Source organism: Nomascus leucogenys, chromosome 13 (genome assembly GCF_006542625.1).
Source record: "Nomascus leucogenys isolate Asia chromosome 13, Asia_NLE_v1, whole genome shotgun sequence".
NCBI classification, from domain to species: domain Eukaryota; kingdom Metazoa; phylum Chordata; class Mammalia; order Primates; family Hylobatidae; genus Nomascus; species Nomascus leucogenys.
The window spans coordinates 920,518-937,361 of record NC_044393.1 but is presented as its reverse complement, the minus strand read 5'-3'; the positions used below and the strand labels follow the sequence as shown (position 1 = coordinate 937,361).

The window sequence follows — 16,844 nt, the reverse complement described above, 5'->3', positions numbered from 1 at the left end:
TGGCAGCCTCTCTGAGCCCCGGGGCTGAGCCAGCTCCCCTGCATTGCAGTTTCAGCTCCAGACGCTGCAGATCGTGTGCAGTGATACCTGGGCCGATGAGGACCGGTGCTGTGAGCTCCCTGCCTCGGTGTGCCCCGTCCCTTGCCCCTGTTCCACGAAGCAAGTTAGGGCAGGTGCTCACTGAGGGTCACAGTGCCTGGGGTCAGTTGGCCTCTGTCCAGATTGTCACTGTGCTGGGAGAGATCAGGGAAGGCTTTCAGAGGAGGCAGCCTCAGGGCCAGAGGATGAGCCCAGAGGGACTGGACAGAGGGTCCTGGAGACCCTGGGGCAGGCTGGGAACCCCTGGCTGTGCTCAGGGCCACGCCCACCTCTGTGGGCCCAGCCAGGTGCAGATGAGTCAGGAAGGGGCACACAGCCACAGCCACAGCCCCTCCCATCCTCGGTGACTCCTCTGTATACCCTGTGCTGGGCTTGGCCATACTGGGGGCCCAGACGGGAGAGAGGGAGGGAGAAGGCACCATTCTGTCCTGGGGCTCATGCAGACAGCGTGGCAGGGTGGGAACCCAGGGCCAGCTGCACACACAGGGGCTTGGCCTGAGTCCGGGACCTGCCCACTGTGCACTTGTGCCCCTGACCTTCACCCCTGCCTCCCAGGTGCAGGTCTGGAAGTCTCCATGGAGCCTAGGTGTGCTTGGCTAATCTCAGCTCTAGGGTCAGGCAAGAGCCAGCGAGAGGGTCTCTCTAATGAGCCGGGTCTCTCTTCTTCCAGAAGGATGGAGAGACCTGCCCAGCCTTCGTGTCTGCCTGTTCCTGTTCCTCAGAGACCCCTGGGCCCCCAGGGCCCCAAGGACCCCCAGTGAGTCCAGTGGCGTCTCCCTGGGGTGACCAGGGAAACTTGGCCAACGTGTTGCTGCCACTGGTGGATGTGAAACCCAGGCCCTCCGGCCCCGGTCCGTCCCCCCATCCTGCCACAGAGTTGGGATGTACTTCATGAGCCTCTTCCCTGCTGCGCCCGCCCTGGGCCAGGAGACAGAGGCCTGGCCCAGCCCCTTCCTTCCTCTGGGCTGGGCCTCCCCGACGAGTGCGCCTCTGGTGCGGAATCCAGTGATTCTCAATGTCAGGGTTGGGAAGCGGGGCCAGGCGCAGCTCCTTCCTTCCCCCAGGCTGGGCCTCCCCCAAGAACCCTCCTCTGGCAGAATCCAGTGTTTCTGAAGTGTGAGGCTTGGGACGGATCCAGGCGCAGCTGGGATCCAGAACTGTGCTGTGGCCACAGGGTGTGACATGGGCCGGCTGTGAGTTACAGCCACTTGGACAGCCACTGTCCTGGGTGCTGGCAGCCCAGCTCACCTGCAGCAGGAGCTAAGGCCTCAGGGAGGCAGCCCTCCAGGCCTGGACCCCTGCCATGGGGTGGGTCCTGAGAGGTCCTTGGACCTGCCATGGCTGCAGCTGCCTCTGCTCACCCCAAGGTTCCAGCACCCCACAGGTGACGGCTGGGGCTTCCAGAGCTGGCTCCCTGGGACCGGTCAAGCACACTCACTCTGAGCTCAGTGTCCACAGCCCTATCTACTCAGGGGGCTGGGGTTTGAACCCAGAACTGCCTGACTGTGAGAGGGAAGGATGGGCTAGGGCGTCCTTGCACTGGAAGCCCCTTATCTTCCCCCTGACAGCAGTGGACAGTCTGGGGCTGGGTGGGGCTAGGGGCTCAGGGTGGGCCCGGCATGGGGCTCAGGGGCTGGTCTGTGCCCCTCTACCTCGGTTGGGTGTTTCTGGGGGCTTAGCCCTGTTTGTGCCTCTGCAGGGCCTCCCTGGGAGGAATGGCACCCCAGGAGAGCAGGGCTTTCCAGGGCCCAGGGTAAGTTTTGGGGAGTCCTGGGAGGTGAGGGGCCTGGATCGTACCTACCAGAAGAGGACACCCCTCCCAGTGCATTCCTGAGAGTGCAGGGAGCTGCACGTAGCCTCCCTAGGCAGGGTGGGGTCTTCCCAAGCTGCAGACAGGCAGGGACCCCAGCACCCCAGGGGTCCAGGGGGTTTGGGCTGGCCTCCCCCATGTGCCTGCAGGGCGCCTGGCCCAGGCCTGGTTATGGTGCAAGTCCCCTTTTCACCCAGATAGGGAGGATGAACCCCATGGCCCAGCGGGGGAGTCTGAGGCTTGGGGAGGTGAGGCCACCTGACCTGTTGGCCCTGAAGGCCGCCCTTGATTTCCACGGGGCAGGCACGAGCCAGATGCCTTCTGTGTGCTGGGCTGGGCCCAGGAGCTTAGGCCCACAAAGTATTTTCAGATGTATCTAGGCTCAGCACATGCGCGGCGTGCAGGGAGGTGTTTCGGGGGTGGAGGTTCTGGTTCTGCAGAGAGGGATGTTGAAGACAGTGGTGACGACAGCAGCCTCCCACCCCACGCGCGAAAGGGCCGCCCTCCAGGCGCGATTCTAAACATTTACCTGAACCACGGTACTGCACAAGCGTGACAGATGCCGAAGGTGTGGTCGGCATGCAGCGAGGCCGCCCTCCTCCCGACCCCGACACCCACCTCTCCCAGCAGCCTTCCAGCGAGTTCCACATCCTCGTGAGCAAAGACGTGCACCTGGCTCTGGCGGGGCCGTCTTGCTGCACCTGTGCTGCCATATTCCGTTTGTCTGCGGTTGTGCTGGAGCCTGAGAGCGCATCTCAGGCACAGATTCCCTAGGAGAGCCGTTGGGTGGAAGGGCACACGCCCCTGTGCTTTGGGGTGGATGTCCCCACAGTGGCCCTGCAGAGCTGTGCGAGGCGCTCCCCCGCGACGAGCCAGCGGTGACCTCCCACCCCCATCTTGCATTCCTGGCTGCTGTGGGAGCCGCGTCTGATAGATGAAAATGCATTTCTCTTCCAAGCAGCGTGAACGCCCTTTGAAAGTTGCCAATATTTTCTTGCTGGAGATGCCCTCTGACTTCTTCTCCACTGTTCTTTTTTCTTAATAATTTGTGGGCACGCTTTTTACTTGCTGGAACCAGCCCTGTGTCTGTGATGTGAGTTTTGACTGCGTTTGGCATTTTCTTGTCTTTTGACCTTGTTTACGATGTGCGTTTCCATACAGATTTTAAGATAACTTTACGTAGTCCATGTTACTGCTCTGTTCTATGGCTTCTGAATTTTGTATCCTGTTTTAAAAGGTCTTCTTATTCCGAGAGTAGAAAGAGCGCCTCCTCCTGGTTCCTCCTGGTGCTTCCAGGCCCTTTTCAACACTCCCAGGTGGATTCCTCTAGAGCTGATTTTGTTACAACACTGGGGAGGACAGAGGACGGGGAGGACTCCAGCTTCACCTCTTCACAGACCACCTGTGGTCGCCTGAGTCTTTCATTACACAGCCAGCCCCTCGCAGAAGTTAAATGCCCTTGCTCTCGTGCTGTCCCAAGGCCCCTGTGTATTTTGGGGTTTTTGAGATGCTCCAATCTGTCCCGTTGATTTGTCTGTTCACATGCACGGGCTGTGCTTCTTCAATTATTACAGATTTCTTTAAAATTTTGATGAGGACCCGTCTGGTCCTCTTTTGTATTATTCCCCCAGAATTTTCCTGGCTCTCTTTGCATATTTCATTGTTCAGTGAACTGTAGAATCGACTTATCCGTTTAACCTAAACAATTCAGTTGGTGTTTTTATTGGAAACGCATTCGCTTTAGAGATATACTCGGGAACAGATGATGTTTTTATGGTGTTGAATCTTCTCATCCAAAAACACAGCCATCCTGCCTTTTGTTCACAGGGCCTATTGTGGCCCTCAGTACAGTGTGGGGACGGCCTCTTCCCACAGACACGCTCGGTTCTCCCTCATCCCTGTGGATTTCCTCTTTTTTGTTGCTATTATAAGTGAGGTGTTTTCTCTCATTGCAGCTTCTACCTCATTATTTTCACACCGGCCGTTACTGCTGTGTGTGATTTTCATGCCCAGTTTTCTTTCTCAGTTACCTTCTTCGTGATTCGCTTGGATTTCCCAGGTTTACAGTGACGTCGCCTGCAAATAAACACTTCACCTTCGGCTTTTCAGTCTTGAGCACTCGAATTTCTTTCTCTCGTCTAATGGTGTTGGTGAATACTCCAGAATTTTGTCAGAGAACAGTGGCAGTAGCAGATACTCTCATTTTCTTCTTGGCTTAACAGAAGTGCTTCTGGCATTTGACCATTAAAGTGCTGTCCTGGAAGCGGAGGCAGGTGCATTTTGTCATGTGGTAGTGAAGTCCATCCACTCTTCTTTTATTAGATTTAAAACATCAAGAATGCACATTAAACAAGCTCTGGTGCTGTTATGGACATAATGAAATGACTGTGCGTCTTAGAGCTATTAATTGTAGGATATCCCTAAACACTGGATGATTCCTGCATCCATCGAAAATCTGATGTGGTCCCTGAATTCTCGTTATCCATGTCATGTGCTGCAGAGTTCAGCTTGCTGACATTTTGTTTTGGATTTTGCATTGATGCTTATAAATAAGACTCGCAGTTTTCTTTATAGTGTTTGGAACCTCAATTTGCTTTGTTCAAAAGATAATTTGAGTTTAAATAGCAGCAGTGCCCCACAGGGTTGGATTTCCCGTAAAACCTGAGTCTAGTGTTTTGGGGTCCAGGGCTTAAGAAAGTCTTCTGTCTCCTCAATACAGTTGGCCTGTGGGGGTCTCTGGTGTTTCCTCGGTGATTTCTGCAGCGCCCCCCACACCCCGTTGGAACCCACAGTTGGGCAGGGGAGGGCTGGGGGTGGGTTTGGTTGGAACTGGCTTCACAGGCTTGGCTCTGCTGTTCTCTAGCTCTGCAGACCCCTGCTGTGGGTTCTCCCAGACCCTCCCAGGGTGGGCGTTGAGGGTGCTGGGGCTGCCCCTGCTCCTTTAATGGAGATGTCTCCATGTGGCCCTGGGTCTGAATGCCCAGAGGGCCGGAAGGGCTGGCCGTGACCCAGAGGGGCCACAGGAGGGGCGGCAAGTGTGACCTTGTCAGGCCCTACCCACTGCCTGTGTCTCCAGGGAGAGCCTGGGCCACCCGGACAGATGGGACCAGAAGGTCCTGGAGGCCAGCAGGGGTCGCCGGGGACCCAGGGCCGCACAGTCCAGGGGCCTGTGGTAGGTGTCACTCCTTCCCCACCCTCCTGCCCTGTGCCCCCTCCGCTTCGCTGTCCAGCTCATCTTCCCCCTCCAGGGTCCACCAGGGGTCAAAGGAGAGAAAGGAGACCATGGGCTCCCAGGCTTGCAGGTAGTGTGGTTGGGGCCAGGGGGCCACAGGGGTTGGTGGGGGTGGGGGAAGGACAGGGATGGATATGGGGAGTGCATGGGGGGCACAGGGGTCGGGGGTGAGGCCTCACAGGCAGGGCCACCTCTTCTGGATGTGACCTTGGCCCCTGCCTGGCCGGCCCCTCTGTTCTCTCCTAGGGCCACCCCGGCCACCAGGGCATCCCCGGGAGAGTTGGCCTCCAGGGACCAAAGGTGCTGGCTCTGGGCTTGGAGGGTTCTGTCAGGGTGGTAGAGACCGGCCTGGCGGGGGGCCTTGGAGATGGAGGGTGTGGGGTAGGGAGGGGGAGGTACTTCCTCCTGGGCTCCTGCCTCACCCACTGTGCCACCCCCTTCAGCCTGTGGCCTGGCCAGAAGGCAGGGGAGCTCCAGCCCACCCCAGGCAGGAGCTGTCACTGAGGTAGGGGGGTGGGGGAGTGGCTGGGTAGGAGCCTGGCAGCCTCAGCTGCCTCACCTTTGCTGCTTGGGTTACAGGGTGTGTTGGGTGCTGCTGGGGGGCTGTCACCATGGGAGGGCTGGGTACAGGTACAAACCCCACCCAGCTTGCGCCTTCCTTTGCCATCAGGGAATGAGAGGCCTGGAGGGAACTGCTGGCCTGCCTGGACCCCCTGGCCCCAGGGTAGGCACCGACCTCCCATGACCCTGACCCCCACCCAGGGCTCCTGTGTTCCAGGGGCCAGGCAGAGGCCAGTCTGAACACCAGCTGCCACCCCTAGGTCACCCCAGGAAGTGGCCTGGGAGGGCCTCACTTCTGCTGGAACTTTCTACAGGGCCCTGTGGGTGGGTGAGCATCTGCCCAGGAGCACTGCATGCCCCCAAGTGAGGGCTCTGTGCTGAGGACTCAGTTCCTGCGAGACCTTAGAGGGGGATCTCCTGGCATCGTCCTCGGGCTGAGTGCTGGGCAGGCCAGGTTGCCTCCCTGCAAGCACCACTTCAGGGGAAGCCCAACTTGCAGTCACACTGGAGCAGCTGGCACAGCTGGGGACATTTAGAGCAGCGTGGGTGCTGACAGTGCTGGAGGAGGGGTGCAGGGCACGGGGAGCCAGGGCCTGGAGGCAGGGGAGGCACCACCTGCCGGAGGAATGGCCTGAGGGAGGCTGGAGCCAGCCAGGCGTCTGCCGCCCTTGTCAGGTCAGGGGGCCCCTGGGATGTCTGGGAACCAGGGCTGAAGCGGGAGCAGATTTGCTGAGGGCCCAAGCCAAACCCTGACTTCTGTGTCTCTGCAGGGGTTCCAGGGCATGGCAGGGGCCAGGGGCACTAGTGGAGAGCGAGGACCTCCAGGGGCCGTGGGGCCCACAGTAAGTCCATTTCCAACACCCACCAGCCAACCAAAGGCAGGGGAGTGAAGGGTGCAAGCCCCACATGCAACCGCTCAGGGACTTCCTGCTGACAGCTCAGGGACTTCCTACTGACCACCTAGGGACTTCCTGTTGACAGCCCACAGACTTCCTGTTGACAGCTTCCTGTTTACTGGTCTGGAACTTCCTGTTGACCCCCTAGGCACTTCCTGGTGACAGCCCATGGACTTCCTGTTGACCACCCAAGGACTTCCTGTTGCTCTCCCAGGGACTTCCTGTTTACCACTCAGGGACTTTCTGTTGACTGCCCAGGGACTTTTGTTTACTACTCAGGGACTTCCTGTTGATGGCCCAGGGACTTCCTGTTGACTGCTCAGAGACTTCCTGTTGACCACTCAGGGACTTCCCATTTGTTGTTGGAGGCCTGTTCTCAGCTGGGAGCTTGGTGTTGGTGCTAGTACAAGAGAGTGGAGCTAAGGGCTGGTTCTGCACCTCTCCCAAACCCACCCAGGACAGACCTGGTGGAGGGGAGGTGGTGGGGCGGCAGGCTCCATGGAGGGTAGGGGGACAGATGTGGGAGATGGGGGTGTGGTATCCCCTGGGGGATGCCTTGGCCTTCAGCAGCATCATGGGCCACCCCCCTTAGGTGGGCTCCAGGTTCACCAAGGAGCTGGGGAGGTGGAAGAAGACAGAAGATGGCAGGGAAGTGCCGGCACAGGCCTGGCCCAGGCCCGGGAAGAGTCTGTTCTCTGGGCAGTGTCCCACACCCGCCATCTCCCCTAGTATAAAATCTACAGCCGGAGGCAAGTCCTTTGTGGCACAAGTTCCAGCCCCACTCAGGACTCTGCTGCGGAACCGAACCTCTCACATGCCTGCTCTGGGGTGCAGACAAGGACCACAGGCTCCTAGGATCTGGGAATTTGGGATGCGGCTTTGGCTCTGCCTGCCCTGTGGGATCACACTGCCACTGTGGCTATCAGGCTGCCTGAGCCGGGATCCACCCCAGGGCCATCTCACACTTCTCACGTGTGGTCTCAGGCCATCTCTGCTGACTTCTTTTCTCTTCCCCTCCTCATCAGGGGCTGCCGGGGCCCAAAGGGGAACGAGGAGAGAAGGTGAGTGAGGCAAAGAGTCTTTCGCTCACTCAGGATCTCCTGGGAAGGCACCTGCCAAGCGAGTCCCAAAGCTGCACCACCTTCCTTTCCAGGGCGAGCCGCAGTCCCTTGCCACCCTCTACCAGCTCGTGAGCCAGGCCTGTGAGTCTGCCATCCAGAGTGAGTGAGGCCAGCAGCCCTGCACCTGTGCCCACCACACCTGTCTGTCCTCACACTGGCCAGGCCGAGGGAGGCCGCCTTCACGCATCGTTAGCACACCTGGGCCAGGTGTCCTGGCGTGGCCTGCACAGGCCTCGCATCCCTGGGTCCCCACTGTGTCCTGCTGACACCCCTCCTCCCCACAGCACACGTGTCAAAGTTCGACTCCTTCTACGAGAACACCAGGCCCCCCATGCCCATCTTGGAGCAGAAGCTGGAGCCGGGCACTGAGCCCCTGGGGTCCCCTGGCACCCACAGCGAGGCCCTGCTTCCCGGAGAATGGGGGCGTGGTGGCCGCCACCTTGAGAGCAGAGGTACTGGGCTCCTGGCTCTTGGGGAGGGAGTTGTGGCCGGCGGGGGCGCCGGTTGTCCCTTGGTCCTGGGGCTGGAGCCTCAATCTGTGTCAGCACAGCAGCTCCTGCTGGAGACGCCACTGTCCAGCATCTGGGGTGCTGGGGTGAGGACACGGGGCTTCCCTGAGCCCACACAAAGCCAGTCATGGCACAGAGGTCAGCCTCAGCCTGGCCTTCCAGGGCCTTCAAGGTGACCTCTTCCCCAATCTTCAGGAAACATGAGCTGCCTGCTTAGGGCCACACAGGAGGGCCCAGCCTACTTCCCATCCTTCCTGCCTCCCTCCCACCCTCCTGTCCTCCCCGTCCTCCCCGCTCCTGCCGTCTTATCCTCCTGGCTGCTGCTTCCTCCGCCTCTCCCCACCCAGCGTGGAGCCGCAGGCTCCCGAGACCTTGTCAGCACGCCTCCTCCTCTGAGGCGGCAGAGGTGGGTCATGACTTGGACGCTGAGATGGAGGAGAGGCTGATTCGGGGAGCTGGAGCTGGAGAGGGGCATCCACGGGGAGGACAGACAGGGGGATGACCCAGCCAGACAAGGAGAGTTCCACACTGGCCGGGGTAGCAGCGGAGGCATCTCTGCTCTGTTCGGGCATCGGCTGAATCCCCCCCGCATCCCACAGACGTCTCAGGAAACTGGGGGCAACCTGGGCGGAGCCCCGTGGGCTGTGGGAACCCCTGCCCCAGCCTTGGGAGCTGCCCATTGTGGCCTGGTTACAGCCTGGCAGGTGAGGGGCACATCACTACTCAGAATAAATGGCCCCTTCTGCACCCACCTGTCTAGATGAGGGTGACAGGCACTGTCACAGGGCCCCCACCTGACGCCTTCCCACCTGGCCATGCCCCCCCAAAACTGTCATGGAGTCCAGGAGGCGCCTGTGTGGAGCACAGGAACCTGGCACGCTGCTGCCCTCCAGATCTCAAACTCCATCTGAGGACCAGACCTGCTGCCTGTGCCCAGGGAGGGGCCCTGACACCCTCTGTCCCCGTCAGAACAGGGCCCCAAGCCACAGCATTGCTCTGTCCTCACATACCCTCCCTTTCCTCACAGGGGCGCCTGGAGCTGTTGGTCAGACGGCCAGCCCTGGGCAGCAGGGGGGCTAGCACCCAGGGCCTCTGGGAGTGACAGGTAAGCCCCTGCTGCCTGCACTTGCCAGGGCTGAGGGCATCCAGGAAGGAGGAGCTCCTGAGGGGCCAATGGGTGGGGCCTCGTGCTGTCCAGGGTGGGGTGCTGGGAGCACAAGGCCCAGCACAGACAGGCGAGGTGGCCCTGGGGAAAGTAGGGTCAACTATGGACCCTGTAGGGGCAACAGGAATGTGGGGTCACAGGGCGTGGGGTCACAGGACGTGGGGTCCTGGAGATGGATTGGCGTGCCGGGAGCCTGCTCGACCTCGTGGGCTGCAGAGTTGCATGCTGGGGCGGAGGAGGCCCTGACCAGGGTTAGTGCAGCAGGGAGAGTGGAGCTCAGGTGTTTGCTCAGTGGGCACCTGGTCCAGGTGTGGGAAAGCTCACAGGAGTCCCAGGAGGGGCTTGTGAGGCCCTGGGTATGTCGATGAGAGAGGCAGGGTGGGGGCCATAGTAGCACAAGGTAACCTCTGCCTTCCTCAGGAAGCGCTGGGCAAGCGGCTCCTGTGTGCAAACTTAGCTGAGGGGCTGGTCCCAGGAACAGGTGTGGGGACAGGGTGTAGGTGGGTACAGCACAACTCAGGCCTCAAGTAGCTTCAGGGGCCAGAGCGTGGCACAGGGTGTGTGACCTGGGGCCCGTGAGGGGCCGGCGCCTTTGAGCCAGGGGACTTGGCAGGGGCTAGGAGGGCTGAGGAGCACAGGCAGGAGACCCAGGGGCTCCTGGCCAGGCTGGGGCAAGAGGGCAGCTGCCCGAGACTCAGGTCAGAGCTCAGGGCTAAGGACAAGCAGCCTTGCTTCTCCTCCACAGACCCGTCAGAGAATGACCCCACCCACGGCCCTGCCGGCAATCCTGCCCACTCATGGCCCTGCCCATGGCTCTGCCCACCCACGGCCCTGCCCGCCATCCTGCCCACTCACTGCCCTACCCATGGGTCTGCCCACCCACGGCCCTACCCACAATTCCGCCCACCCACGGCCCTGCTGGACGCAGTGTGCGGAGACCCAGGATGCGGGCTCCCGGGGTGGCCACAGTGCCAGGCGCTGGCCCTGAGCCGGTGTCCATCTGTCTTTGGCCTCTCAAATCTGTCCTCCCTTCTCTCCTGCCAGGACATTTTCTGCACTGCCCCGAGGAACCCTGCGCCTTCCTCCCTGGGTTTGTCTGGACGCCAAGAGCGACCACATGCTGGAGAAGCAGGAGAAAAGCTCAGGAAGAGCCTGCAGGTGGAAGGAGAGGGAAGGAGTGGCCTCGGCCAAGGCCCACCCCATGCCCTTGGCTCTGTAGCATTTCCAAGTTCAGATAAACCACCGAGTGCTCACCCACCCAAGCGAGGCGGGAGTCATTTCCTGGGAGGGCGCCCTCCACCCTGGCTCCGTGCACCCCACCTTGAGGCCCTGCAGCTTCAGCCGAAGTGGAAGAGGGGAGGGGCTGGGCTGATGGTGAATCGGGTTCAGGAGGGCAGCAGTGCCTCAGTAGCTGTCTGAGTGTGTGAGTACTGAGTGTCTCAGTAGCTGTCACACAGGCTCAAAAATATGCCCCGCCCCTTTCTCTGTGCCTCATCAAAGCCTGGCCGAGGCCCTGCCAGCCCTCCTCACTCTGCACCTCATGCAAGCAACAGACGGCTCCACTGCTGGCCCACCAGTCACCTGCACGATGGCTCCTCCCTCAGAATAGCACTCCCACCCCAGCCCCAGCACCTTCGCATATGGGCACAGGCAGGGCCCTGCCTGCCCCATCGTCCCCTCTGTCCCCAGCCCAAGAAGGAGTTCAGATCCTGCGTGTGAATGGCCACCCCTCACCCACCCAGCCCTGTGCTGAGTTTCTTGTGCAGGGACATTGCTTTGAGACTTGGTACTATCAGCCCCTGCTCCTTAGGGTGTCAGAGCAAGGTCATCCCTCAGCAGGCGTCTGACCTGCGTGTGCCTCAGCACCTCTGCTCAGGTCTCTCCCAACCATCACAGATGCTGTGTGAGCCTGGACTTCCTGCCTTATCCCCACTGTGTCCCAAACAGCATGGGGGCAACCTCAGAACACACACCTGGGCTTCTGGGCCTTGTGGCCCATGGTGGTGATGTGGGAACTTCTACTCCCTTTCCAAACAAATATTCAGTAACTAGTCCACGGTTACCACTTAGGCAGCTAAGCAAGAAAGGTGCCAGAAATGAAGAGGGAACCCATATCATTGAGGAGAGAATGAAAAGTATTAAAAAGGAACAGAGAGAGACCCTTGATACTGACAGAAGGAAAACCCACCAAGATCATAGTGCAGCACTGCGTGCACCAAAGCACACCCCAAAGAGGTGAGTGCAAAACAGCTTCGGGGCAAACACTTCATCTACGATTCAGCTGTTCCAGGAACTGACCAGACCTGGAGACCAAATAGAGAGTCATAGGGTCAGCAGGGTGGGAGAGAGTGCCTGCACCCACAGGAGCCACAGCCCTGATTGAGGCCAGGAAGCAGCCCCAAATGCCACCTCCCACTGCAGCATGAGAACAGAAACAGACCTCTGAAAATTCCCAAAGTTTGTGGACAAGTCAGAGATCAAAGAAGTCAGGCGGCATCAAGACAGATTTTGCACCGAGGGACAAGGAGAGCATGTGGCCAAAGTAGGTGCAGGTAAAGCAGCATTTGGGGCAGAGTTACAGCCTTCAGTGCAAGTATCAGACACAGTTGTTGAGAGCAGCAGCCCAAGCCAGCCCCTCCGTCCTGCAAGGAGGACACCTAGGTCACTTGGCTTCTGTTGGGGAGCTGAGTTGCTTCAGATTGTGTGACCAGCGACACAGCTTGGTTGCTCTCGCTTGGTTTCTCCACGACTGGGAATTAAATGTCCCCAGCTGAACTGAGAAGGGTCTTTGAGCAGTGGAGTGAGCAGGCTTTGTCATGAGGCAGGAGTGGGGCTAGAATCAAGCCCAGAGCCTTCCAAAGGAGTCCCTCTCCTGGGGCTCTCCAATTTAATGAAGGGATTGGGCACTGGGTGGCTCATGGAGACCACGCTGGCAGCCAGGAGGAGGCAGCCTGGCAGGGGGGAACCAGGGTTGCTCTAATCCCCACCACTCCCTCAGCTGCCCTACTCCCACCACCCTGCTGACACCAATGACGATGCTCAGCCTCAAACGGGGAGTCCGGGTGTCTTCAGGAAACTGACTTTATGCTGGAGGCCAATTAAAATGGCACAGCAAAGGCAGTGGCCAGCTGGTGCCTGGGTGGCTTAGGGACTGGTCCCTGAGGCCCTACCCGCCCCAGCCTATGCAGTGGAACTGAGAACGAATCAAAGGTGAGGACGGGCAAGAGAGCTGAGAGCAGCCTCCCATGCACCACACCGGCCTGGCTCCTGTTTGCAGGAAGGCAGCCTCCCCGAGACCCAGCCGACCCGTGCGTCTCCCATCAGCCCCGACTCCACCGCATCCCTCCAGGTTCTTTTAGGAGCCCCCAGGGACTGAGCTGGGGCTCACATTCCTGGCCAGAGTGCTGGGTTTCTGGCAATGCCTCCCCTGCTCCCTTTACAGCCACAGCTCTACCCTCCAGATGCCCCTCTGTAGTGGGCCTCAGTCCCCTCTCCACCCCCAGAGGCAGCACAGCTTCAGCCCTATGCAGTGTGGGGGCTCCAGGAGGAAATGCGGGGAGGTGCTTGGTCTTGGCCCAAAGCTCATGGCCTTAGGTGCTGCCACCGGGTCACCCCCGTGCCCATGCAGCCCAGGATGTTCAGCTGGGGCCAGCCACGAAGGTGGTGTGATGCAAGGCTGATCTGATGCTAAGCTCAGGCCACTGGGGTCATGGGGGTTGTGGGGAGGTCATGGAATCACGGGGCTCATGCTGGGGTCACAGGGTGGTGTGGTTTTGCGGACTGTAAGGGGCGTGCAGCCATGCGTATCTGACTTGCCCTCCCTAGGTCTGCAGGCAGTGCCAAGTGGCTCTGCCTGAGGCCCCAAGAGCAACACTGGAAGCTCCAGGCCTTCACAGCTCCCCTGAGAACCACCTGCAAGGTGGGGAGCTGGGAAGAACAGCTCAGTGATGAGCTTGGAGGGAGAGGTGGTCACAGCCCCCAGGAAGGCAGGTGCGTGCAGGCCTGGGAGGAATGTGTAGCAGGAGGCAGGGGTTGCTGTGCCCACAGGACGACCAGGTGAGGCGTGTCCACTCACAGAGGATGGCTCTGGCCCAGGCAGTGTCAGAAACGGGAGCTGAGGAAACCCAACCCCAACTGTAGAGGAGCCTGCCTCGATGCCATCTGCACCTGGGGGGCGATGTATGGCTGCCAGCCCCTTCATCTACCAAGGACCAGGGCAGTGGGGACGGGAGAGCTGGGACACATGGACCCACACCAGGGCAGATGGTGGGGGAAACCAGTGTCTGTAGATTCAGTGCATTTTTTGGGGAAGGGCGTGGAACATTTGAACTTGAGCCAGAGCACAGAGATGATTTCACAGTACTGCCCACCATCGTGATCTGATGGTAAGTACGGAACTCCATGCCCAGTGGAGAAACCCTCTCCTCTCACGTGTGTGGAATATCCACACACTAACCATGAACTCGGCCACAAAGAAACCTTACATTCCAAAGGATCATGCTGTTCAGAACTCACTCACGGACTGATGAAACTGGAAAAACAACCAACGATAACAAGCTAAACAATGCCTCTAGAAGCTAAAAGACACACCCATGACTCCACAATAATTCATGGGTTAAAGAGAAGGGAAACATGAAGATACTTGTAACCAAATAATGATGGATGCAGCGCCATGTCAGAATCTTTGTGCTGCAGCCAAAGTGGTACCTAGAGGGCAATTTATAGCCGTAAATACAGTGCTTTGTTTTGTTTTGTTGTTTTTTGAGACAAGGTCTTGCTCTGTCACCCAGGCTGGAGTACAGTTGGCATGATCTCAGCTCACTGCAACCCCTGTGCCACCCTGGGCTCAAGTGATCCTCCCACTTAGGTCTTCTGAGTAGCAGGAACCACAGGCATGCGCCACCACACCTGGCTAATGTTTTTTGTATTTTTTAAAATAGAGACAGGGTGTTGCTGTGTTACCCAGGCTGGTCTTGAACTTATGAGCTCAAACGATCCACCCTCCTTGGCCTCCCAAAGTGCTGGGATTACAGATGTGAGTCACCACACCCGGCCCTTAAACACAGTTTTTAGCGAAGATTCCAACTCAAACAATTTTAAATAGTAGAAAATAAATCCTGAAGCAGCATGCATTCATTAGTACTGCGTTTAGCTGTATTTAATTAAAACCTGATTGCCATTGGCTTCCCTAAATCAGTTTTTGCCATCACATGTAAAGTCCTGTGGGCAGGAATCGACATTGAGGGAATCCCAGGCTGTTTGGCTGTCCTTGGCATGCAGCTGTCCTTCATCAGAAGATGGCAGATCCCAGCCCTTCATCACAAGATGGCGGATCCCAGCCTGTTTGGCCGTCCTTGGCATGTAGCTGCTCTTCATCACAAGATGGCGGATCCCAGCCTGTTTGGCCATCCTTGGCATGTAGCTGCCCTTCATCAGAAGATGGCAGATCCCAGCCCTTCATCACAAGATGGCGGATCCCAGGTTGTTTGGCTGTCCTTGGCATGCAGCTGTCCTTCATCAGAAGATGGCAGATCCCAGCCCTTCATCACAAGATGGCAGATCCCAGGCTGTTTGGCTGTCCTTGGCATGTAGCTGCCCTTCATCAGAAGATGGCAGATCCCAGCCCTTCATCACAAGATGGCGGATCCCAGGCTGTTTGGCCGTCCTTGGCATGTAGCTGCCCTTCATCAGAAGATGACTGCTGCTGCTCCAGGAGCTACACTTCACTTGGGGGAAGGGGCGGGGGTCCTCTGGGTGAAGAGCAACAGCGTTAACAGGAGTCCCACTTGGAGACTTCTGCTTGTACCTAATGACAAAGGCTGCAACTCTTCTTGTCCAGAAAACAGACGTTTTAGCTGAACACGTTACCACCTCCCACAAAGTGATTAAATGCATCGTGCAGGGCTCAATGTGGCTTCAAGTAACAATAATAACAGGATAAGAGTGGCTCTCGCAGCGTGGAAGTGACCTTCTCAGAGGCACGGGGAGGCCTCTTTCCCTCACCTGGCTCTGCATCCTCCACACAGGACACTGCCCTTGTTTCCGCTGTTGGGTCATATTCCAACAACAGGAAGAAGAGAAGGGAGGAGAAGGGCTGGCCCGGAACCTTGAAGGGCACATTCCAAAGGTGTCCTTGCCACTGTCAGCTACATCCCTGTGGCCAGATGTCGGCCCCACGGCCAAGCTGAGCTGCAAGAGTAGAGCCTTTTCTGGCTCCTCCTTGAGGCAGGAGGGGAAAGGGAGAGTGGGGCCAGCCGTGGGCCAGCCACGGGGAGGAAGGCGGCCCCCATGTCCCCGAGGGCTCAGTGAAGTGCACCTGGCCTGAGAAACGAGAGGGCCACCACAGCGCTGGGGCAGAGAGGACAAAACCACAGATGGAAGACGAGGCTGAAAACCAGAGCCCTCTGACCCATTTTATGCCAACAGATCTGCAGGCCCAGGTGAAATGGGCGTTCAGACATCCACATTTCCAGAAGAGTCCCCACAAAGACTCCTGGAAACAAGACGGCCACTAACAAAAGCTCCTGCCCGGTGAGATGCCAGGACTGGGGAGGGAGCGCGGCAAATCCAGGATCTGAACACAGAAACTGAGAAACCCTGGGGACGACTCAGGCCACCCTGTGTGTGCACGTGTGTGCGTGTGTCTATGCACGCGTGTGTGACAGCTCACAAGAAACCATTACATGACAATGGACTGTCTCCTCCCCAAATCCGTACACACACACACAAGGCATGCATTTGCAAACACACACCCATACACACACGTACTCACACATTCGTGCATGCACAGCGCTGTTATCCATGTGGAGGGGACGTATTCACAAGGGAAGGTGAGGTATCCGAGATCAAAAGCATTGGGAGAGACAAACCGGAGAATCTGTACCAGGCAGAGAAGAATTCATGTTTGTTCTCTTTGGTCTATTAATTTTTTAAAATTGTAATCTCTTAAAGAGGCAAGGAGGGATATCAGTAACGTGATGCCAGAATTATAGGTATAAAGGAAAACCAACTAGGAATATGATGTGTATAAAACATAAAAAGAGAAATTTTAAAAGCAGAGCTGTAAGATCGGATCTGAGAAATCTCCTGGGAGGCTTTGGGAAAAGATAAAAAGGAAACAGACATGTTAAGTGTTAGCACCCACACCATGGGGGCTCTACGAGGAAAGAAACAGCAAGAGGAGGGGGAAAGGTTGAACTAACTGGGTTTTCTGAAGATTTGTGCATTAGAGAAAGATGTAAGATCTCAGAATGTCGAATGGAATACATTTTTAAATCTACCCTTAGGTTCCTCAATGCCATATATAATGCAGTACATAATGATGACGGTGAAAAACAGTCTTTTAAAAATCTTCAGTACATATACTAAAATTGGAACGATACAGAGAAGATTAGCATAGCCCCACGTGCTAGGATGACACACAGTTAAAAGAAAAAAAAATAGAAATCTTT

General features: G+C 57.8%; 1 protein-coding gene and 1 pseudogene across 11 annotated transcripts in view; both read left to right on the top strand.

The window, feature by feature from the left end:
• Window positions 1-10,650, top strand: part of COL20A1 (collagen type XX alpha 1 chain) — a 37,663-nt gene extending 27,013 nt beyond the window's left edge. For 5 of the 11 annotated variants that reach the window (XM_030825309.1, XM_030825307.1, XM_030825316.1 and 2 more), the window contains 11 exons: window positions 50-127; window positions 770-856; window positions 1,799-1,852; window positions 4,986-5,081; window positions 5,158-5,211; window positions 5,388-5,441; window positions 5,812-5,865; window positions 6,473-6,544; window positions 7,624-7,659; window positions 7,752-7,818; window positions 8,004-8,897. In XM_030825309.1, the coding sequence (XP_030681169.1) occupies window positions 50-127; window positions 770-856; window positions 1,799-1,852; window positions 4,986-5,081; window positions 5,158-5,211; window positions 5,388-5,441; window positions 5,812-5,865; window positions 6,473-6,544; window positions 7,624-7,659; window positions 7,752-7,818; window positions 8,004-8,404 (1,053 nt within the window). In that variant the 3' untranslated portion in view covers window positions 8,405-8,897. Of the gene's footprint in view, window positions 1-49; window positions 128-769; window positions 857-1,798; window positions 1,853-4,985; window positions 5,082-5,157; window positions 5,212-5,387; window positions 5,442-5,811; window positions 5,866-6,472; window positions 6,545-7,623; window positions 7,660-7,751; window positions 7,819-8,003; window positions 8,898-9,255; window positions 9,334-10,437 lie in introns of those variants that run through there. The other 6 variants (XM_003280150.4, XM_030825317.1, XM_030825313.1 and 3 more) reach the window with 5 other exon arrangements.
• Window positions 10,651-16,730: 6,080 nt separating this feature from the next.
• On the top strand, window positions 16,731-16,844 carry LOC115838083 (annotated as a pseudogene).